This window comes from Pseudorca crassidens, chromosome 13 (genome assembly GCF_039906515.1).
Source record: "Pseudorca crassidens isolate mPseCra1 chromosome 13, mPseCra1.hap1, whole genome shotgun sequence".
NCBI classification, from domain to species: domain Eukaryota; kingdom Metazoa; phylum Chordata; class Mammalia; order Artiodactyla; family Delphinidae; genus Pseudorca; species Pseudorca crassidens.
In genome coordinates this window covers 50,404,240-50,426,436 of record NC_090308.1, presented here as the reverse complement: position 1 = coordinate 50,426,436, position 22,197 = coordinate 50,404,240, and the positions used below count along the sequence as shown (strand labels likewise).

The 22,197-nt window shown below is 47.5% G+C and overlaps 1 protein-coding gene across 2 annotated transcripts; it reads left to right on the top strand.

The window, feature by feature from the left end:
- Window positions 1–334: 334 nt before the first annotated feature.
- NR2E1 (nuclear receptor subfamily 2 group E member 1) lies at window positions 335–21,259 on the top strand. 2 transcript variants are annotated; one of them, XM_067702422.1, is made up of 9 exons: window positions 335–1,111; window positions 5,812–5,957; window positions 9,177–9,264; window positions 10,845–11,080; window positions 12,361–12,507; window positions 14,595–14,691; window positions 15,079–15,228; window positions 15,471–15,576; window positions 20,600–21,259. In XM_067702422.1, the coding sequence occupies exons 1-9, from the start codon at window positions 1,087–1,089 to the stop codon at window positions 20,637–20,639; spliced, it is 1,035 nt and encodes a 344-aa protein (XP_067558523.1). In that variant the 5' UTR covers window positions 335–1,086; the 3' UTR covers window positions 20,640–21,259. The 2 variants fall into 2 exon arrangements, with proteins under 2 accessions (XP_067558523.1, XP_067558522.1); XM_067702421.1 differs by having other exon boundaries at window positions 337–1,111; window positions 19,764–21,259.
- The last annotated feature ends 938 nt before the right edge of the window (window positions 21,260–22,197 follow it).

Below are 22,197 nucleotides of genomic sequence, written 5' to 3'. Positions count from 1 at the left end.
CTGTCTGGCGCTCTGGAGAGAAGGGGGAAAGTGTTCTGCGAAAGCTCCAGCTCCCTCCCCTTCCCCCTTGCCATGAAATATAATAATTCATTTTTATTACGAGAGCCGCACTGTCCTCACCATCTCGCACGCACAGAGCCACACTCCCTTATTCATACTCTTAACTCCTCAGCTCCGAGAGCGCCTGCATTTTCTTTGGGAGCCGCTTGGAGGTTCATTAATATCATTAGCATTTAACCCCCTCCCTCTTTCCATCCCCTCCCCGCACATGGCTGACGTCAGACCCCGCCAGGAGTTGGGGGAAAAGCTAAGTGGGCCAGGGACGCCCTATTCCCCTCCCCGTGGCTGCCTGTCAGAGCGCTTCTGGAGATATTACAGGGGACCCAGTCCGCAGCGACAGGCACAAAGTCACGGGGTAATGAACTTCGGGAACCCTTTGCCGCTGCGTGCTTGGCTCTCCCCGGAAACCGGGAGCTGGCCTCCTGTTCCCTCGGAAGACTTCCCAGCAATCTAGTTTTTCCCACTCCGCGCTCGGATTTGGGCAGCGCGGAGCCCATCTGCCTGAGGCTGCGGTTGTGTGTTTCCCTTCTTTCCGTAAAAGAGCAACGGTCTGTAGAGATCTGCCCACACTCTGCCTGCCTAATGTAGAGGGAGGAACTGAAGACTGAGAGACAGGAATGGGGAAAGAGAGGGATTTTGCCCTTTTTGCTCCGTAGAAAGACCATTTTCGTGTCTCCATCTCTGTTCTTCAATACCCTTCTCTTGCCTGTCCTCCCTTCTCCCTCGATCTGCCTGTCCGTCTCTCCATTTGTCTGTACATGCCTGTGTCCATACCAAGCAACATTCCCAGCAGCTGCGGTTTTGCAAGAGGCGGGAAGAAACTTAAGGATGCTTAATTTTCCACTGTGGAACGAATTCTGAGCGCCCGGGGAGCAGCGCAGCGCGCAACCGACACCCACCTGTCCGGCCCCGGAGCCTCCCAGGCTGGAAGGCGGCTGGAGAGCGGCGGCGCCCGGCGGCGAAGCGGGCGTTGCCGGCCGGGACTCGGGCAGCGCCCACCAACCGCTCCGCCCCGGGACCGCCAGCATGAGCAAGCCGGCCGGATCAACAAGTGGGTACCTATCGGGCCGCTGCGGGGCTCAGGCGCGCAGGCTGGGACGGACGGGCGGGCGGGGTAGCCGGGGAGGTCCTGCTCCGATCTCCGAGACTCCGAGCCTGGGAGAGGGACTCCAGCGGTGTGTGCGCTTTGGCCCAGCTCCTTGTAGACCATGAGTCAGTGCCTTTCGTGGTGAGGGAAGAACAATTTCGTTACCTCTGGATTGCTTGATTCCCCCCTTTCTCTGGTATGGTGGGAAGGTTGCGACCCAGGCCGCCCAGCAGTCCCGCGAGTTGCCTCCACTTAGCCGCCAGGTGCGGGGAAGAGGGGGAGGAGGCGGCGGGGGCGGGAACTAGGCCGCAGCCCCAGGCTGCAGCACAATAACACGCTCGCTCAAAACTCCGAGCTCCAGAGCGCAAAAGCAACTTTGCGCAAAGCGGATTTTGAATGGAATGCTTTGCACCCCTTTTCTAGCTATTTCAAATAATCCTGCAAATTGGGAAGCAGAAACAATTTAAAAGTCACATTTTCCTTAATCCTAAATCCGCGTAGGTCATAACTGGGGAATTTAAAGTATGGCGAACCGCTCTAGCAAAGAGAGGACCAAATCCCTAATCCCAAGGAGTTTTCGAGCGAGAGCTCGGCAGAGGCAGGAGAGTGCGGCCTGTTCCCCTCCGCGCGCTCCTCTCCTTCCTCAACCCTGCTTAGCTGGAGGCTCTCCCTTGGAACTCCAAGTCGTGGCTGATCTCTAACCGCCCCTAGACGCCGGAGTGCAGGTCTGAGTGTATGTGCGAGGGCTTTTGCGTGCTCCTTGCCTGCGGACCCTGAGAATGTGCAGGCCAGAGCCGGCGCTGGGCCGGCACGGCCGCAATGCCAGGGTCTCCATGGGGCATTTCAGTTCCCGCCTTCCGGTGGCCCGGGGCTGCGGTTTCCAGGGTCCAAGGCTGGGGGTGGTCGCTGCCGAAGTCCCCACATCCCGGAGTGCTCCCGCCGCCCTTGTCGTTTTCGCTTATGGCATTTTTGGCGCTTGTGCTTTTCTCAAACACCCCCTCCCCTCACTCCCGCTCATTGTCCCGAGCCTTTGAAAGTTGGGAGAGTCCGAGATACTTCTGAGGACTGATAATGAAGTCCCACTTGAGTGGGATGCAATTCCTCCCCTCCCTCTCAAGAAGTGGGTTGTGTTTTTATTTTGTCCGTTTGTTTTGGTTTTGGGCGCTGCCATTTTAAAAATTAAAGTGAACGTGAACAAGACGAAAAAAGGAGAAATGTTTGGAACTAAGGCGGAGGGAGGAGAGAAGGAATCTCAGATGCCGCCCGAATCAGAGCCGACCCTGGTGGAGGACTGGAGTTGCCAGTTAACCTCGGGCCTACCTGGCCCTCGCTGTTCGAATCTCTGGGAAAGGAGGCGAGCTCGCATATTTATTGTGGCCCATGTTGTGGCGTGTGTGCGTCCTTCCCAGGAGGCGCAGAAGGAAAGCCTTCCTGGTGCATTCCGAGCCTCCACCGCAAAAACTGAAGCCGGCAGGCCTCGGCAGGCCTCGGTGCTTGCTTGCCCCGTGACAGGTCCTCGCCTCCTTCCCTGGAAGTAAGGATCCTCAGACCCCTCGCCCACTTGGGGTGCGCAGTCGCCGGGGTTGAGGAACCTTGAAAAGTGAGGCCTCGGAGGTGAGGGAAGGGGCGGGCACGAACTGGGTTCGCTGGAACCGCGCCCGCATGCTGTAGATGGACTAGGACGCAGGCGGACCGTTCGGACTTTTAGGAAAAAAGGCAGAATGACACTGGGGAAACTTTGGAGCTTTCCAGCTTCCCAAGAGCCTGAGTTGGGCCTCCTAAGCCTCGAGCCCGACGCAGGTCCGGACGCCTCCGCAGGAGTTTCTCAGGCCCGCAGAACAGCTGACCCCGCCCGCGGCGCCGCGCCATCCAGGCCTTCTCCAGACCGGTGGCGGCAGCGGGGCCCAGGCCTGCGGCCCTCGGGCCCCGAGCAGCGAGGGGGTCGGCGCGCAGCGGGCGAGGTCAGGGCTGAGCCCGGCCGCGAGGTCTGCAACTCCCGCCTTGCTCGGATTCGCACAGCTGGAGAGCAGAGCGATGTCACCCGGGAGACCCGCCTGGGTGGTAACAAGACCCCGGCCAGTCACCCCTGCAGCCCAGACTAACTTCTTTCAACAGCCTCTGATGGTAATTACAGTAATCGAAGCTGCCATATATCTTTAGGCAATTATGACACACAAAAAGCCCCGAGGGGACCCCCTGGCGAGGGAAGTTAAGAACGGTTTTCCAGCCTCAGGAAACTCCCGCCTGCCTCACGTCGGAGCTCGCTCGACTTGCTAAATGAGGGGAGCTTTGCAACGGGGTCAACCAGCTTGTCTCGTGACCCAAGTCACCTTAACGTGGCTGGGTGGCGGAGTCTGAGGCGCACACCCGCTCTGCCCCGGAATTTTCGCGTCCTCCCCTCTGTGCCCCGCCCCAGGTGGGTACGCCTGTCTCTAATCTGCCCCGGGAGCCTCGGCCCGGAGGTTTGCGCTGGGGCAGGGCCGCCCTGCCGCCGTGGCGGCCCCGGGGGGGGGCCGTTGGTCTAGGAGCCCCGCCCCTGGAGCCCGAGTAGCGTCGCCCGCCCCTAACTGGTCCTCCCTCCACCCCGTCGGGGTTCTCCAGAGATGCATGTCCCTGGCCTCCCGTCTGGATGGGGGGCGGGAAAGAGAACCCCCACCACTGCTCCTCCCACTAGCTCATCTTGGCATCATCAAAACTGCCACCGGGAAGAGGAGGACAGCTGGGACGACAGGATGGCTGGACCCCAAACACGGACCCCAGCTCAGCCAGAGCGTTATGCAGAGGAGAATGGTTGCAAGATATGGAAACCAAGTTTACTGCTTTCCAGAGTGAGGGCGGCTGCTGCGCGGCTGTTGAGTTCCCTTGGGCGCAGTGACAGGTCCGAGGGGGTGAGGGACAAAACCCGATGTCGCCTCCCCTGGCTTTCTACAACCCCCTCCTTCCCCCAGCACAACCTCTCCTCCCACCCTGCGGGAGAGGGGGCGCCGAGGCGGTGGTCGCCGCGCCGCGCGCCTCCCCCGCCGGCCTTTGTCGCCATCCGAATTCCCATGCTACTTTTTTTGACGGGTCACTGGTGGCTCTATAGGCAGGTGCTACGGCGGGGTTGTAATTGCCCGGGCCGAGCCTGGTGGTTACCAAACCCCCTCCCCAACCCTGCCGCCCGCGTCCTCCCCGCCCCCACCCCCTGCAGCTCCTCGACGGCCGCGGTCGGGGGTGCGCGCCCGCCCGATGCCTCGGAATCCACCGGCGAGTTTCCACCCTGAGGCCTCGGGCCCTTCCTGCGCGGCGCCCTCGCCTCCCCTACTCCCCTGGACCAGTCGTCCTCACCCTTGCCTCCCATCACCCCAGCCTAATCGTGGTCCCTAACCTGAGCGCTCCGGGAACAAGGTGCCAGCTTCACAGAGGCCAAGCCGGAGGCCGCCCGGGCCCAGACTGGAGGCCTTCGGGCCGGTAGCAAAGGGAACATTAAATGTAAAGAAGTTAATTATTAACTAGTATTGTTAAATATCATCATCATCGTTATCAAAGTATTAATTAAGTTAACCCTTTATTTAATACTCCCTTTTTTTGCACGAGGAAGGATTTCAAAGTTCTTATGAACCACTTCAGGCTTGTTGGACCCTTGAACCTTATAGAAAAATAGTTCCCTCCCTTATAACTTTTCGAATTTTACCCTCTCCCTAACATTCCTCTAGGGTCCGCGGCCATCCCAGGCTAGAGGGGATTCCAAGGCTATTTCTCTTAAGTCAGGCGACTGTCGAGGCCACGGAGGGTGGGGGCAGTTTAGGGAAACCAGTCAGAACTTTGAAAGAATCAGCCTCAGACAGCGGTGGAAAAACAGAAAGCCAGGGACCCCCGCAGGATCTAGTGTGAGAAGGTAGGGCTTTAAGGAGGAAGACGTTGGGGAGTCGGGGCGGAGGGGTGTCGTCCCATCCTAACCTGCCAGGGAATCAACATACTTACAACACTCTCCTCCTACTTGCCTACCTCGGTGCTGGTTACTTTGGGGAGAAAAAAAAATTTTTTCCTAAAAGAAATTATTTCTCAAAAGCGATCCATCAAGCATTATTTTAAATAGGTAAAGTGAAAGTTGGGCAATTACCACTACCCTTATTATCATTAATAATCCTAGTATTAGCATTACAATAATAATCCTAATAATAACAACCGCCCGGCAGCTCAGAGAAAACTCGATTGCCTTCCAGCTGCCATCCCTGGTTCCAGCCGTGTTTGTTTTTCTTCTTTTCCCTTTTACATTTCAAGTTTGTCTCCTCGCGCGCTCACTAACAACTTTCTCTGTTAAATGCAAGAGCAGGAGAGGGAGGCGGCCAAACTTTCCGCGGAGCAGAAAGGCAGCGGCGGCCGTGCTGCCGCCCTGGCCTGCTGTAATCTTTTATTCCAAAATGGGTTTCGGCGATTAGAGGAGACCCAAATACATGTAGCGGTGCATGAATAATGCTCATTGTAGGAAACTGACACTTGCTCAAGGAAAAAAAGTTTGGCTATAAAATCACTTCATTATTTGCTTTTACCGCAGCTTCGGTGCTAATCCCTTCAGAGGTCAGATTGCTTAGCATCTCTCTCTCCCTCTCCCCTTTCCTCCTTCTCCGCCCTCCTCTCTCTCTCACCCCATCCCCCCTTCCCTGTCTTTCCTGCGATTTCAGGCCGTATTTTAGATATCCCCTGTAAAGTGTGTGGCGACCGCAGTTCGGGGAAACACTATGGGGTCTACGCCTGCGACGGCTGCTCGGGGTTTTTCAAACGAAGTATCCGAAGGAATAGGACGTATGTCTGCAAATCTGGAAACCAGGTACCTTAGCAGGGCTGCGCTGCCCCGCTCCCCTCTGCCGCCTCCCCTTCCTTTGTTTGTGCCAAGGCCTCCTCTGAGTTTCCAAGCTGCTGAGGAGAGACTAGGCCCTGACCTCTCCTTTCCTCTCCCCTCCTTCCTGCCTCAACTCTCAGTGGCCCTTTTGCTTGGGAAAGGCAGAAAGAGGCAAGGGAAGAGAGCTGAGTTTGAAGGAGGAAAGCTGAAGTCCCAGCGTCTCCTTACACCCCCTATCAATCCCCGCCCCTTTTTTTAATCCTCTGACAGTTTTTGACACTGGGTAAGGCCCACACCCAGCCCAGAGGATCTAAGGAACTTTAGAATCTAAACCACAAGTGCAGGCAGGTAAAAGGGCTATTTTATGTCACTGCCACCCCAGTCCCATTCCTAGCAGCACCTAAGTTCAGTGCTCTGACCCAGGTCTGTCCGGGCAGAAGTGAAAGGCACAGGGCATTTCAGTCAGCGAAGGGAGTGTTGGCTAGTTGGAACAGAGAGGATGTGCTGTATGTGGGGCTGTGCCTTCAACTTCAGAGAAGCAGGGCTGCTTGGTAGTGGGCAGTGGGGCTTCAGCACCCACGTGACTTTAGTTGGGCCTTGTCAGAAAAGGGCAGAATGAGCAAGAAGAGAAGGTGCCCAAGGAAGGAAACTGGGAGCCTCTCCACGGTCCCCAAATCTTCACTTTCTCTGCTTCTCTGGTTGATTCTGTTTTGATCTTGAGCAGGCAGAACTGTCTCAGAGAGACAGAAGAGTAGGGGCATGGGTTGAGTGTGAGCCAGAGCTTCCAGAAAGAGTGAGCAGACCCCTCCCCCGATTCAGTTTCCAGCTCAGTAGTAGGTTTATTTCAACCTAGGAGATCAGCCTTTTGGTCCCACACTTGGCCTTCTCCTTAGCCAGGCACACAGACCCTAAATACAGAGTGACAATCTCCACTCCCAAGAAGATCCTGGAGAGTGCAGTAATCAGAAAACATCCTTTGGTAACCAAAATACTAAAACGTTTTCACTAATTAATATATATGATACACATATATACATGCACATATATTGTCTGGTGCTAGTGAATTGTTTATCTTTTTCTGAACCTATGTCTGCTCATACCAATTTCTGATAGATTTGGATTATCAACAAAAACAAGAACAAGAAGATGCTGCATTTGGATAAGTTATTTTGAACTCTCCAGCTCTGTTACCTGTTTAATTGGGTCCATAGCTCTGTATCAGTTTCTCTCTTCACCATATGGACACATCACATTATATACACACAGGACTGTATCCCAGTAGCTCCACAAGAATATGAGATTACTGTGGGTCATCAGACTTGAGCAGGCCTCTACTTAAGTTATCTTTTACTTTTATGCAATGCACAGAATTGGGGAATCAAAACCTCAGATAATATGCTTGATATTTTCAAAGGGGCTGGCTGTCAATTCACACATATTGATGTCAGTCCAAGTGCTTGTAAAGGAGTGTTGATAGACTCATCAGGCATGGTGGTCCTCTTCTTACACAGAGAATAAATGGACCTGGCTGAAGTGCGCATCTTTCTCTCAGGCTCCAGATATTTCTATACATTTGATCTGATTTGAAGACACTTCTAGGAACTAATGAAGACTTCTGTTATGCATTAGTATGTTTATCAGAATACTAGGAGGATAACATTTGAGGATAGGCATATGATTGCATTTAATAATAAGTTATTTAAACCTTTTTACATTGAGCTATTACACTGGCCAGCAAAGATGACCTGAAGAATTCAGTTAGGAAAAAAATTTATTTCCTTTCTCTCCTTTATTCTAAGCTTAGGTAAACAGCATTCTAGTTTATTATTAACAGTAACGAGGATGTTTAGAAATTATTATGAACTTCTGCTCTACCTTTATTTTAAATAAATCAACGTATTTTTAAATCAGAGGGATGTGATCTCATAAAACTGTGTGTTTGAGTGTATAATTTTTTCCTAAGGGATATTTCAGAAAATATGCTTACTTCAAATTCAGAGTATATGAATTTTGAGATTATGAAACAAAATAAAAATACATTTATTTTATTCTCTTTCTTCCCACTGTAAATGTAAAAGTAGCAAGTAGTATAAACAGAGCACCAAACCTCTTATGTATTTACTGTGTATAAAATACACATGTAGACATGACTCTTTATGAATCTATGCATATGTTCTCTCAGTAATAGCACCTAACGCTGAGTGAATTCCATTAGAAATTTTCTCTGTTTTCCTCTTTTAATGGCCAATATTTTTCCAGAAAATTGCATTGGATAAAACATTTATTTTCTCATGCATCTCAAATAAGTATTTCTAAGGCACAATTACCTCTTTTTTTTCAGTTATCGTGCTAATATTCTCAATCTATGTTATCATTTTGTCAGACAGTTCATCACATTATCTTCCTGGTCATATTTACATGGTGGATATTTCTAGAATTTGTCCAGGCCTTGGGCTCTTCCCTTCCCACTCTCACATCTGTAAGCCTTGCCCTCCTAACCACTCTGGCTTCTGCCTCACTTTCCAGAAATGGCTGTGTTTCTATGAATCTGGGCTAAGGCTAGTCTTTAACACAACTCTCAGCATGCTGGTCAGAAGCATGGCTTGGAGTACAAAGGCAAGAGAGGAAAACAGGAGAGTGGAGAATAATGGGAAATATTTATCTGACAGATAAATGGGCTCACCCAGAAAGTGACAGAAAGAGGTAGACTCAAGACCTGAAAGTGGAAAGAATAGTTGGTGGGAGGGGGACGTGGCAGGGGTCCTGGCAGGCAAGCCTGCTCCTTGCAGAGCTCTAAGGCCTCCTCCTCCAGGGCAGGTCGCTGTCTTCGGTCCTGAAAAGTCTCGCCCCGCTCCAACCCCTCTGCGCCTGGCGGAAGTTCCCCTCGGGAGCTCCTCCCCACGCAGCGTAGTCTGGGCAAACCAGGAGCTCTGACCCTTCACCTGATTTGAGAAGGACTTTCCTTCCTGTCCGCTTTCATAGGGTCAGGGGCTGGTCCTTTTGAAATAGCCCCAGGAATCCCAGCCCTTTCTCTTCCTGGCCCCGCTGATGCCCAAGGCCCTCGCGTTTCGCGGACCCAGGCTTGCAGCTCCGGGGTCCGTTGCGGGGTCCGTACCCGCCTCAACGCCTTTTCCCCGACCCGGCGCCGGCTTCGCGTCCCCAGTCTAAAGGTCCTGGGGGCCGCTGACCGCCTGCGCTCTGTTCCAGGGAGGCTGCCCGGTGGACAAGACACACAGAAACCAGTGCAGGGCGTGTCGGCTGAAGAAGTGTTTGGAAGTCAACATGAACAAAGATGGTAATCTATTTATTCTTAGTACATCTTTTTATCCTTATGTTGGTTGAATAGTAAGTAAATTATGTGTACAGAAAATAATGGCACTCCTATGCATGTAAATCATCTCCTGAGCATTTCTTTCCAGGTGCTGGGAATTGGCCTCCGGCTTTAGTCATCTCCCTGCATAAGCCCCACCCTCACCCCACTGAACTCCCCAGGGCAAGACCCATGCCCACGTGGGACACTTGCGCCTTACAACCATCCCCACGAAGCCAGCGTTCCTGGGGTCCCCACTCTGCTGGGGACCTGCATGTGACATTCCCGGCCTCCCATGCTGATTCTTCTTCTCACCTCTCCTTGCAGCCCTTTTGTGGTCAGACTTAAGCCTGTTAGCCTCCCGCAGGGTCTTGCTGTCTGGATACTCTCCTGGAGAGGATATCTTGGGGACTAGGAGACGGGTTGAAGGAGGAAGGGCAGAGACACGAACACGCGGAATGTCCACCCCCTTGTTTGTAGACTCACCAAGATTACAAAATCAGGACGGCCGATCTGAGCTTTTTCAGGGCCTTCTCTTAGTTCTAAAGAAAGGGGCTGGAGGGGCAGAGTGACGCCAGTGGGTGCCTCGGACACCCAGCTCCCAGAAGGCTCTTAAAGGCGCGCAGCAAGAACTAGGTCGTCAGGATGCTTCTTGGGCTTAGAGTGCAATCCAAGCTCGTGCCCGGAGGTGGTCTGGCGAGGGCGCCCCAGGCCGGGACGTGGCAGGGGTCTTGGCTGGGAGGGAGGGATGGGGCCTCAGGACTGGGTGCGGAGTGGGCTTTGCCCGGACGGAGGCCTGGGCAGGGTGGCATCTCCACGAGGTACAGCGCCCATTGGGGAGAGTTCCTTCCTCCGCGGCGCAGGAAGCAGGAGGGAGCGTCCAACCTGTTGAACTTGTGTATTGACAAGTTGTCAAGCTCGTCGAGCGGAAGATTGCCCTGAATTAATTTGTTTGTTTAAACTGTTGGTGGTAATTGTCACATCTCCCCTGCCTTCCTCCAGCAAACTCTGAGAGGGCTTTCCCTCGTCCCATTCCCCAGCGGACCCGGGCTCGGGTCCTTTTCTCCTGGGGTCCTCGGAGGCCAAACGGCATCTCCAAGTGGGGCGAGGGATGGAGGTGGCGGGGGGAGTGATCGTCGAGCGGATTGGGAAAAGTGTGTGCAGAGACGCTGTGCCTGGCTGTGCGCAATGCTCCCTCTACCCTTGGTTGCGGTGGAGACCCAGCTACTCCTGCCCAGAGGGTCTCTGGTTTCCCTGCTACCTTCCCTGGGTGCAGAGGAGCCCTCAACCGACAGAGAACACACCTAGTCTTGCCTGAGGCTCGGGTATTAGTGTGACACTTTGGGCCGGGCTGCTCTTCTCGGCTTCAGCTTCCTTATGCAAACAGTGTAAGAGTTAAACGGTCTCAGAGCGCCCTCCACCCTCACATTCCTTCTCCCTCCTTCTCTTCACCTCCCGGGTGCCCTTGCCTGTCCAGACGCAGCTTTTGGCCCGAGAGCGCGGCAGCGTCTAAGTGTCACCGAGTCTCTGATCTCGGGCGTGCGCCGGTCTGTCTGTCTCTGTAGCCGTGCAGCATGAGCGGGGGCCTCGGACGTCCACCATCCGCAAGCAGGTGGCCCTATACTTCCGTGGACACAAGGAAGAGAACGGGGCGGCCGCGCACTTCCCCTCCGCAGCACTACCCGCGCCGGCATTCTTCACCGCGGTTACGCAGCTGGAGCCTCACGGCCTGGAACTGGCCGCCGTGTCCGCCACCCCTGAGCGGCAGACCCTCGTGAGCCTGGCTCAGCCCACGCCCAAGGTCAGTGACCTTGCTGGGCCCGAGACCTTTCCGAGTGGAGGGCGGAGAGGGGCGCGCCCATTCTTTCTCAGCTGGCATGGCTCAGGCAAAAGATGGAGAGAGAGAGACCTCACGGGGTGCTCGGTGCTTCGCCGAGCCCTGCGGGGAGCTCTAGACCTCCCTCTCTCCCCTGTTGAGCTAGGGGTGCTCAAATTTTAGTGTGCAGTAAAGTCACTCTCTAAGCTGACTGCAAACGTGGCCGCCTAGGCCCATCCCCCTTTCAGCAAATTTGAGGTGGTGCCCAGGAACCTGTATCTTTAGAAAACACCTAGTGTAAAGCCCTGGCTGAACTAAGAGGGCAGCCTAGGTGTTCCTGGAGGACAGAAGAGCAGAGATTGTTTTTAGAAGAAAGAAGTTGCCTGCAGCTGGCAGAAGAGCCCCTGAATTGCAACTGCAGGGGTCTAATCTCTTGGGCAAAGCCATGGGTCCCTAATGCAAGAGAGAAATGTGGAGCTCACCTTGTTAGGACAGTTTGAAGAAGTTGGCTTCATTTCCCACTCCCCGTACTCTCTTCTGAGCCGCATGAATTTACACGAGAATTGAGCCTCTACTAGCAGGGACACCGCCAGAACCACCTCAAAAGGCTGCCACCTAGAGACTACCTTCCAGGCTTCCAGTTGGTACCTACCCAAAGCCCCCACTCCAGGCCGAGAAGGGCTCCAGATCTCTCTCCCCAAGAGGAGGGCCAGCTGCAGCCCCACACTGCAGGGAAGCCAAACACCTGGGCACACGCACACACACAATATTTAATATTGCTTTCTTATCCTTGATGTGTATAATAAGCTTGGGAAAGTAGTGTTATGAATATGTCGTCAGTTATGAATGGGAATGCTCTATGAATGATTAAGATGTCTAATTGAAATATTTCCATAATATACTAATCCTTTCTAAAAATACTCATATGCATATTTGTGTTTGGGATGCCTATTAATTTATACTTTCTCCACATCTATTTTTATTTACTCAAATGCAAGAAGCTCTTGTCTAAATTGGGAGACAGGCTTGGCACTTGGCTCAGCCTGAGGAAAATTTGCTGCAGGGGATAGAAAAGCCAGATGCCCCTCTTGAAGGAACAGGCCGCCAAAGAGTGGAAATGAGCCTCTCCCATCAATTATTATTCCCCAAACTCTATAGATATTCCTATCTCCTTCACTGGTCTAATTAGAAAAGTTAAAATTTGGCTCTTCTTGCAAAGCTGCAGTTTCCTTACTCCCTGTTGTTTCTCTTTCTTCCCCACCCAGTACCCCCATGAAGTGAATGGGACCCCAATGTATCTCTATGAAGTGGCCACAGAGTCAGTGTGTGAATCAGCTGCCAGGCTTTTATTTATGAGCATCAAGTGGGCTAAGAGTGTTCCAGCTTTCTCCACGCTATGTTTGCAAGACCAGGTATGACCAAGAGGGCACTGAGCTCTTGGGGGAAGGGGGTTGGGAAAGAAGCAACAGTAGCCAGTCTTATGAAACTAGAAGTTACCTGGATAAATCACCAAGGCCAAGCATCCGTTCTTAACAGCAGTAGGAAATGATTTTTCTTAGCTTCTTGCTATGGGTTCAAAATAGCTAGCTATGGAATCCTTACTAAGAAATGTAATTATGTTATTTCAGGAAAGTTGGATATGATCTAAAAAAAACAAATATACAAGACCATTGTCTTTTTTTTCATTATCTTTTTTTAGTTTAATTGAAACATCAAATTTCATCACAGATTTTAAAAATCTTAATGATTTTTAAAATTGTTAACAAAACAATATTTTCTTAAGAACACTGGAACTGAGAGACAGAACGTGATGAGAGTATTCCCTTGTAAGATTTTGGGAACTAGTCTCATTATTTTATATTTGCAGCTTTATATTTTCCATTGTGATGCTCATAGTTTTGGCCACTGATTGATCAGCATGAAGGATTAAAGAGTGCATTGCACACCTCCCTTGATTCTTTAAATGCTTTTAGAGTTTTTGTAAACAAATAAGTCTGGTGCATAATCCTGTCGTTGTAAATGACATTAAGAGGGAGAAAACAAAGTATGTGCCTTTAAAATTGCATTGTACCGAAACTCAGAAGTTTTGTTGTTAGGAATATCAGAAATGGCCTCTGCCAGAATTTTTCTGCCCTTAAGGGAAAGACATAAAATGAAGTGTTCACAAAAATTGGCCGTCACCAGCACATTCATGGAAATTAATGACAAATTTCCCAAAAGGCTAATAAGTAGCTCCAAGAGCAAAGGATTTGTTTCTTTAATTCATTTTATACCTAATTAAAGCATAATAGTGCCCCTTAATATGAAGTACATTTCCTACAGAGAGCCCTGGCAATGTGCTCAAAACATTTAATCTTCTAACCTGGGATGTTCTTTTTTTCATGGCCTGGACTTTCAGACATGGTCAGAATTAGACATTGTTTACCTTGCATTTTTAAAGTATTATTTTCTGTATTTAATGCAATAAAACTGAAAATAAAGCACTTTGGAAATTAAACCTTTTGGTCTAATTGTGATTTTGGTTACAAGCCTTCACAATTCAGCCCTTAGCTCTCAAAAGGAAATCCTCTCACATCCAGAACTGACTGGTTTTTGAGAGATTTTTCAAAAACAAATTTTTCAAGATGGTTAGTTTCTATCTTTGACCAGCTTTACTGGTTGACTCTGACCATTTGCTGTGTGTGTGTGTGTGTGTGTGTGTGTGTGTAAGTTGGCTATTTTTTCTCAAAACAAGTATTTGTAGACTCTTTAATCCAAACAAAATTTACTTACTGTCTGCCACTTAGCCCTTCGGCGGAAACCCTTTAACAACAAGCAAACTGCAGTGAAGTGGAATCCAGTACATTAATTTCGAAAAGGAGCCATATTTTCATTTTAAATATTCAGTAGCACATTTTAATAGAATGAAAATGACAAGCACCTTGATGCTGTCCACTTATGAGTCTCAGAAAAATCAGGCAGTGAGATGAGGTAAACTCAGCAAAACCTGATTAACATAATTACACCCTGATTTCCCTGCATGCCTCTTAGGAATTAGTGATCACTCTCCCAGCCCAGCCCGCTCAACCCTCCAGGAAGATGGGGGCCCACATCTGCATGCTTAGTCTGGAATCCTCAACCCTGATAATATCAACATTTTCTATGAGGGGAATCCACTTGCTGTGCTGCTGGTGACATTTCATAGAGCCTGGGTCTCCTGAGAAGTTTCTAGGTGGTCAGGAACAAATGGATGCAAGAACAAGAAGGGTAAACTCTTTCCCAAGGGAAGCAAAATTTGGGGAATTGGAATGGCTGACTCTCAAATGCATGTGCTTAAGTATAGGCACCTTTTAATAAAGGAAAATATGAGAAAATAAGGGAAAGCTAGAATATTCAGAGGAAAAACTATCAGGACAGGCATTTAAAACACTTCTTAAAATGATGGAAATTTACATATTGAAATTGTTTATAAATTTATAAATTACACACTATATTATATTATACATCTATTGTATGACAGCTGATGCTTTTGGAAGATGCTTGGAGAGAACTGTTTGTTCTAGGAATAGCACAATGGGCCATTCCGGTTGATGCTAACACTCTACTGGCTGTATCTGGTAAGAATTGCACAATTTAATGACTTTGTTGTAGAAATTACCATAAAAATACATTACTGAAAAAAGAACAACATGTAAAGAATAACAAATTCCTGCTGAACAATAGAGTATACCTGTCATTTATAAATCTATATTTAAATGCAAATAATGTTGTTTTGTTGTATTCATGACTGCTTGCATTGTTATTTAAATGCAAATTACTGTGTTTGTTATCATCCAAGAGAAGATTTTATATTAACTTTCATACAATATAGCCAGTTTACATGGAATCAGATATCTTAGAGTGACAATTGAATAGATATTGATATGCAGGATTTTGTCAAAAATCAATATTAAATCATGAAAATGCCTTCATGTTAGAGCATTTATTGCATATTTTTATTCTAGGCATGAATGGTGACAACACAGATTCCCAGAAGCTGAACAAGATCATATCTGAAATACAGGCTTTACAAGAGGTGGTGGCTCGGTTTAGACAACTCCGGTTAGATGCTACTGAATTTGCCTGTCTAAAATGCATCGTCACTTTCAAAGCTGGTAAGCAGACACAAACTGCTGTCTCTTCTCCTTCCCCAGTTTTGCCATCTCACTAATTCAGCCACCTCCAAGTCCAAAAAAGAGGTGATGGTTTTCAAGAGAGCTGATACTCTTAGTCTGACTCCATTTTCGATAGCCATGGAACCTGCATGTTCTTCTGCTGGCCATCCACTTCCAGAGAGTGCTTTCCCCATCTGCATTTCCTGTGCTGCCTATCACAATTTCCTGGTCTTCATTTCTAGTTCCTACACACAGTGGTTCTGAACTGAGAAGTTTCCGGAATGCTGCCGCCATCTCAGCTCTTCAAGATGAGGCTCAGCTAACTCTCAACAGCTACATCCATACCAGGTGACCCTTGTTTGCCTTGAACGTGTACTTAAGAAAATTGCTTCCATTGTGAATGTGTGAGCAGACAGCAAAAAGCCAGTTCAAACATTGTGACTAATTATCCTGTTGCCAAGCCAGTTAATTTAATTAGAATCTGTGTCCTCACGTATTTCGAAGGGTAGGTGAGAGGAGCAAATCAAATTACATTACGAAACTGAAAGCACTGCCAGACACCTTACACCTTTCCTGGATGAATAAGTTGATCCATCAATATAGCTGAACACATTGAGGTGAATGGGCCCAGATATGAGCAAGGTGAAAAATGAAGGCTAAAGTGTTATGTTAGTTGATATATTAGAGAGTGGTCACATGATCCTTTAAAAAAGGCAAGTGCCTTTCTTTGGATGCCAATCCCAAATAGAAGGACCAGAGAACTTTCTAAAGCGGTCATCTTTAACCCCATCGTGACTGCTGTCTGGCTTTGGTGATTGGTGTCTGTTGACTTATTTTGAGCCATAGCACCCATCATGTTACCTCTGGCCAAGCAAAGCCCACTGGCAGAGGCTGTTCTTGGCTATTCGTAGAAACTCTCAGTCACTGGGGTTCCAGCAGTGCTCCTCCTGGCCCACCAGATGGGCACATCCACCACGAGGTCTACAGACTTTCTGATTCCATTTTCAGACGAAAAAAGCAAGGCTTTTAAAGAGCAGTGAAACCTTGCTAGCTTCCTAAGTTAGGGCTGCAGTAGATCTGAGGTTAGAATAGAGTTGCTCTTCTTACTTGTTCTCTAGATCTTGAAGAGAAGCCCATGGAAACCAGTCTCTATCATCTCAACATCACCCATAGACACTAGGCTGGGAGAAACTAAATCAAATGGGTAGAGGCAGTTAATGCTTCCATTACTGAAGGGGTCAAAGAAACCCCAAGTCACCTGTATTCATTTGGGATGATACCACTTCTACAGGGATCTCCTTATCCTTTTATAAATCCTCTTTTGAATACTAATGAGTAAAACTGTTCCCTGTCCCAGAGTCGTTGAATGTAGCTTTTCGGAATTCCTATTCCTGAAAGCTTTAGGCTTCACAGTAGCTCTTCAATAGCTGATAGCAACCAATATCTATTGAGTGCTTACTGTGTGCCTTACAACCCAGCATATTATGATTTTCCCTAAAAGTAGGGGAACAAGTAAGTTTGTAAAATGTGAGTTTAACAGCAACAACAAATTGTTCCCTGTCCATGGAATATCACTGAAACTGTGATGAGTGGTAGAGCCTGTGTATGTTTTTCCAAATTAAAGTTCCGTGGTTTTAAATTTAAAATCCACATTTACTTTCAGAATGTATATAGTAAGCACTTACATTTGTTCAGAATTATAAAATGGAACAGTACATAATTTGGGCACTTTTTCCCCACTAAAAACTAAATTGTATATCATAACTGACCTCTGCCATTTAGTCTTTAAGGTATAAAGAACATCACACCAGGAGAATATGATGCTAGGTATTGATTCAGTCAAGCCTTTGCTGAGTACTCGCTTTGTGCAGGGTGGCTGGTGAGCACTGTGGAACACGAGAAAGGACAAGATACTACCCATTATCGTTACAGGAAGTAGGCAGAAGTGTTACTCCAACTCAGACCAGGGAAGAGAAAAAGCAAAGTGGGGAGTGAGAGAGAGAAATTCTCGTTGGAGGGAGTGAGAAAAAAATCTGCAAAGTCTGATGCATCAAGAAGACATGTGAGCTAGTTCTTGGATTCCAGCAGGAGAGAAGGGGACCAACAGGAGGCAGAAGAGGGGCTGGTAGAGGTGCCATGGAAGGTGTAAGGAGTAAGGGAGAGGGAGTAAGGAGTAAGGGAGGAGAGGGAGTGAGGAGGGAGTAAGGAGAGTAAGGAGAGAGCCTGACATTTCAGGAGCTGCTTCTAGGACGACCTGAGAGAGTTAAACCACAAATTAACAGAAGTCTAGTTTAGAGAAATGACAAGTATACTACTTCTCTGTCACCTTCAAAACAAGGAAATTATTCATGGAAGAAACACGTCTGCTTTGACGTGAGCCTTTCATTTCATGATATCAGCTACAGCTAGAATTTAATACTAATATCTAGAGTCATACATGTGACAAAACTGACTATATACCTTACTGCTTAGCTCCTTCAAATCAGTGAACGTTCTCCTCTAGCACTTTCCTGTCTAGAAAAATAAAATCTGAAATTGAGAAGTTAATGTGGCAAACTGAGCTAATTGTTCATTAATTGTTAAAGCTGCAAACTGAGCTGATTGTTACAGCCCGGTAAGTGATTTCTCTAATTACCTAGGACACGAGGAGAGGGCTAGAAATCGGCATTTCAAACAAACTATATACAACTACGTGTAACAACTATATATAACTACATATAATGATAAACAATTTAGTTATATATAATAAACTATATAACTGACAATCAAATACCCGAATCCGTGACAGACACAGAACACTTACACCTGGAAAGAAAACTTCCAGTTATGTATGCTGATGGATGAAGTCAAGGGCAAAGATACTCTACAAAATAATTTTGAGCAGTCAGAGAGCCCCTCTCTTTCCTTCTCTCTCTGTCTCTGTCTCACACACACACATACACATGGTTATTGTTTCTGAGTAGTAGAGTACTCCACATATAATAAACACTTAATTTGTGTTGACTGACTAACCAGCCCCTTCCTAACTAGAGAATAAAAGAAGTGGGTGAGTAGGTGAGTGGATAATCTACTCACAGAAAATCAAGAGTTAACTGTCTGTGGAGTCACCAAAATATGTCCTTTCTGAAAGTAATTATTTCCCACAGTGTTTTCTCACGGTGGGAAACTTCAGCATGTTGGGTGGATGCTGCAGACACAGTGGGGGCTTATCTAGGCAGCCACTGCTTCCCACCCACTTCAGGGGGCTTCTCTCCTCTGCCTGCCTGAGAAGGGAAACAGAGCTGCTGAAGAGAGTAGGTGGCCAAGGTGAAAGGGAGACGTGGGCCTTGGGAATACTTTCCAGGAAACGTAGGAGATGTTTTTGGCAAGTAGAGTAAGCGGTGGGATTTATGTATTTTTTAAATGTAGAGAAGCTACACCGTGTCCATACCACATTATTAAAGGTGGTCTGGTGGTCCCTGTCCATTGGTGGTCATGAAGCTGGGCAGTGAAAGAGCCAAATGAGGTCCTCAGAGGCCCAGAATGAATTATCAGCCTCGTATCAGGTTGAAGAGAGGGACTCTCTTGTGCCCAAAGCTAAGAGACATGCATGAAAGTTGTTCCCCGGGACTCTGCACGGTGGGGTTATTGGGCAGTTAAACTCAATGTTCAGCTACCTAACTCCTGTGTAGGAATTGATATCTGTCAGTTTCTAGCACCTGTGGCCATGGACTGAACCTGGCTGAGTCACAGATTAGTGTCTCCAGAGGTCAGTCTTTTGGGTGGTTTGTGTCAGTGGAGGGAGACCTCCTGGTAGACTGTATTGACACCTGATTCCAAGCTATTGACTGAAGACGCATCAAGGCAGTGAGGAGGTGGCTTATAGGCATCTAAAGGCAGCAGAAAATTGAACTTGCACATCTGAGCACAGATGTACGTTGGACATCAAGAGAGGAAATTGTTCAGCAATTTCTCACATCTTTAATTATATGCCAATTTCATTGACATGAAAGTTGGGTGGCACTGCCAGCCAACAGAATTTAGTCTTTAATTTGCAGTGTAATAAGGAGGGAATTATTCCTGAGAGTGACTAAGTATAGTGCCTGAATAATAATTTAGAGAACTGCTTAGGAAAGGAATCCATTTTATTTGAGGGAAATAGCCTCATGAAGGAGTCTTGTGAATCAGACACTGTGGATGTTGTCACTAGTTTTGTCATCAATACCATTGGTTGGTTTCTACACTGGCAACCTTTTATTATTTGGTCTAAACTTATTACCATGTTTCTTAAAATTACTTTTTCTCCAAAAAAACTGCAACCCCTGTGCTAACGAGGAGACAGTCACCGTGTGCTTTTGGCAGTATCATTATGTTCTCCATGCCTCAATTATTCCACCTGCAAAACAGGGACAGTAGTGCCTGGCTAGGACTCTGTAGTATGTTATTAAAGAGGCTGAATCAGGAGATTAAGCTGAAGATGGTGTGTGTTCAAGGATGAGATACTAAGCCTGTTAGTGATGGATCTTACCTTGCTTTCATGGCTTCTCCTATTCCAGATATCCCACTCAACCCTGTCGCTTTGGAAAACTCCTGTTACTTTTGCCAGCTTTACGTTCTATTAGTCCATCAACCATAGAGGAAGTGTTTTTCAAAAAAACCATCGGCAATGTGCCAATTACAAGACTGCTTTCAGATATGTACAAATCCAGTGATATCTAAGCTCTCCAAGTCCCTACTTTTCAGGATGGGACAGTATCTGATGAACTTCTACCCATGGAGAACAAGCCTCAACTAACAAACCCTTCAGGAAGCATAAACCTGGGAATGTGTAGCCTTCAGGAAAAAATGTCAATTGACACAAAACAATTCCAGTAGCTCTGACCTGCTGCCTCACCCAGGGTGGGGTGGCCTGGAAGGAAAAGGGGGTGTAAGAGGACCGCCTGAGCAGAGAGGACTCACTGCTACCATGCCCTGGGAGGGGACCGAATTCGGGGTTGCCACAGGCCAGGCCATTCTGCCTCTTACCTGGAAGATCAGGCTGATCTATCAACAGCTGAAACATAAGTAGAACATTTTTTTTCCCTTTTAGCGTATAAAGTTGGGTAACCAAATATAGTTCTGTATATAACATCATACAGCAGCCTTCAGAACTATCTTATGTTGAAGAATTTATTTCAAAAATAATGGTTAGGTTTTAAATCAAAAGTTTTATCAAAAGTTTCCCTTCTATTGTACTACTTCATAAAGTGGCCTTCAGAACTGAGTTAATAAGTGAAAGGTAGCTTATGCTGTGAGATTTGCTTTTTCTCTCTCTTCTTCCTTTCTCTTTCTTTCTTCCTCTTCCTCTTCCTCCTTCTCCCCCTCCCCCTCCTTCTTCTTCTTAATACCATAGGCCAGGCAACCTTGTCAAAGGAATTGGTGGACGAAAATGAGATTCTCACCAGGACTTCAGGTTGGATAACATCTAAAAATAGAAGAGCTTTACTAAAAGAACACAAGTCGAGGGAGGATGAATAAAAACAGCAAAACCAAATAAAGTGGAGATGAATGATGGAGTGAGGCAGACTGCTGTCCCATTAACACAGTGCTGAAACCAAAGGCAATGGGGGTCCAAACTCGTGTTTCAGCGAGTCACACCAGACAGTAAATGAACAGAGACATGAGACCAGAAGGAACTTCAAGGAGATGGATGCTAAAGGGCTTCTTGATCCAATGCTAACAGCCTGAGACTCTTCAATGCCTTTCAGAAAACCGGTTTCTAGTAAAGCTTTGAATGCCTGCACGTGCACACACACACTTCGTCCTACACTATAAGCTGCTCCTTTGGTATAAATCTCTACTTATGGAAATGTAGAAACAAACATTTTTAAATAGCTGCTGTACTTTTCACATTTTGATTTATTAGGTACTAGCACTGAGGAAAAATATTCAGCACTTGGACTATTATAGGATGAGTAAAACTTTCCTTGTATAAAGTGAATTAACTGATTTGTGAAGTTAAAAGGTTGTACTCATTGTATTTACAAAGAATAAAAAATATATTGAATTTAAATGAACTCTGCCTGATTTCTTAGCCTCCCTCCCCGGCTGGTTCTTATCTACCAGTTACAAGGCAGCGGCAGCAGCTGGTGTAAAAACTGAAGCTCAGAGCACTGCAGCCTGAAGAACTGAACCACAAAGGCAATTTCCTTTTTACAGTGAATCCCATGTAAAATGATGAATAAAGAAATAAAACATAAGATTCTGTTCTCTGCAGCTCTCAAATGTAATTGCATCTGTTAGAAAAATTGCTGTGTGAGGAAGAAAGAGGCCGATTAACAGAGTCTTCATTCACTCACTCCTCTGTTTCTAACTCTCTTGCCAACATTTCAGTCCTGACCAGGAACTTAAAATTATTTAATGATCAAAAAGATAAAGTGTGAAGAACCATATTGGTGAGTAAGATGCGGAAAGAGCAGTAGAAAGTGCATTGAGATGCTCCCAGCAAATCTCAGGGCACTGGTCCCACAGCCAGAAGCCGGTGGTGGAAATCAGAGTTGCCCAAGGACATGGGCACTATGCGTTCCTCCTGGGCAGCAGCTCCAGCAAGAGTCTGGAGCAGAGGCACTAGCATCTCTTGGCTAGACTGACTTGGCAGATAGCATGTGTGGAAGTTCAATCAGCCATCCACTCCTAGTCCACTAATTCCACTGAGAAAAAGAACTTGGTCTTAAAGGAAAGCAAGCTACTCAAAGATTTGTACAAGAATGTTCTTTACAACACTGTTCATATTTGAGAACTAAAATGTCCACCAGCAGAGAATAGATAAATTGTGGTAAATACAGACAGTGTTACAATAGTTCAAGTGAATGGATTAGAGCTGATGTATAACATTGGTAAATCTGGAATATGGTGTTGGGGGAAGTGAATCCCAGAGGATACATACAGATTGGTTTTAATATAAAATTTTGCAACCTACAGAACAATAGTCCACCATGTTTATAGATATAC

Excerpts from the sequence above, each read along its gene's own strand:
- NR2E1 (XM_067702421.1), top strand. The coding sequence starts at position 1,087 with ATGAGCAAGCCGGCCGGATCAACAA. Across the intron at positions 1,112-5,811 it reads CAAGCCGGCCGGATCAACAA|GCCGTATTTTAGATATCCCC; the intron begins GTGGGTACCTAT and ends CTGCGATTTCAG. Across the intron at positions 14,692-15,078 it reads CACTCTACTGGCTGTATCTG|GCATGAATGGTGACAACACA; the intron begins GTAAGAATTGCA and ends TTTTTATTCTAG.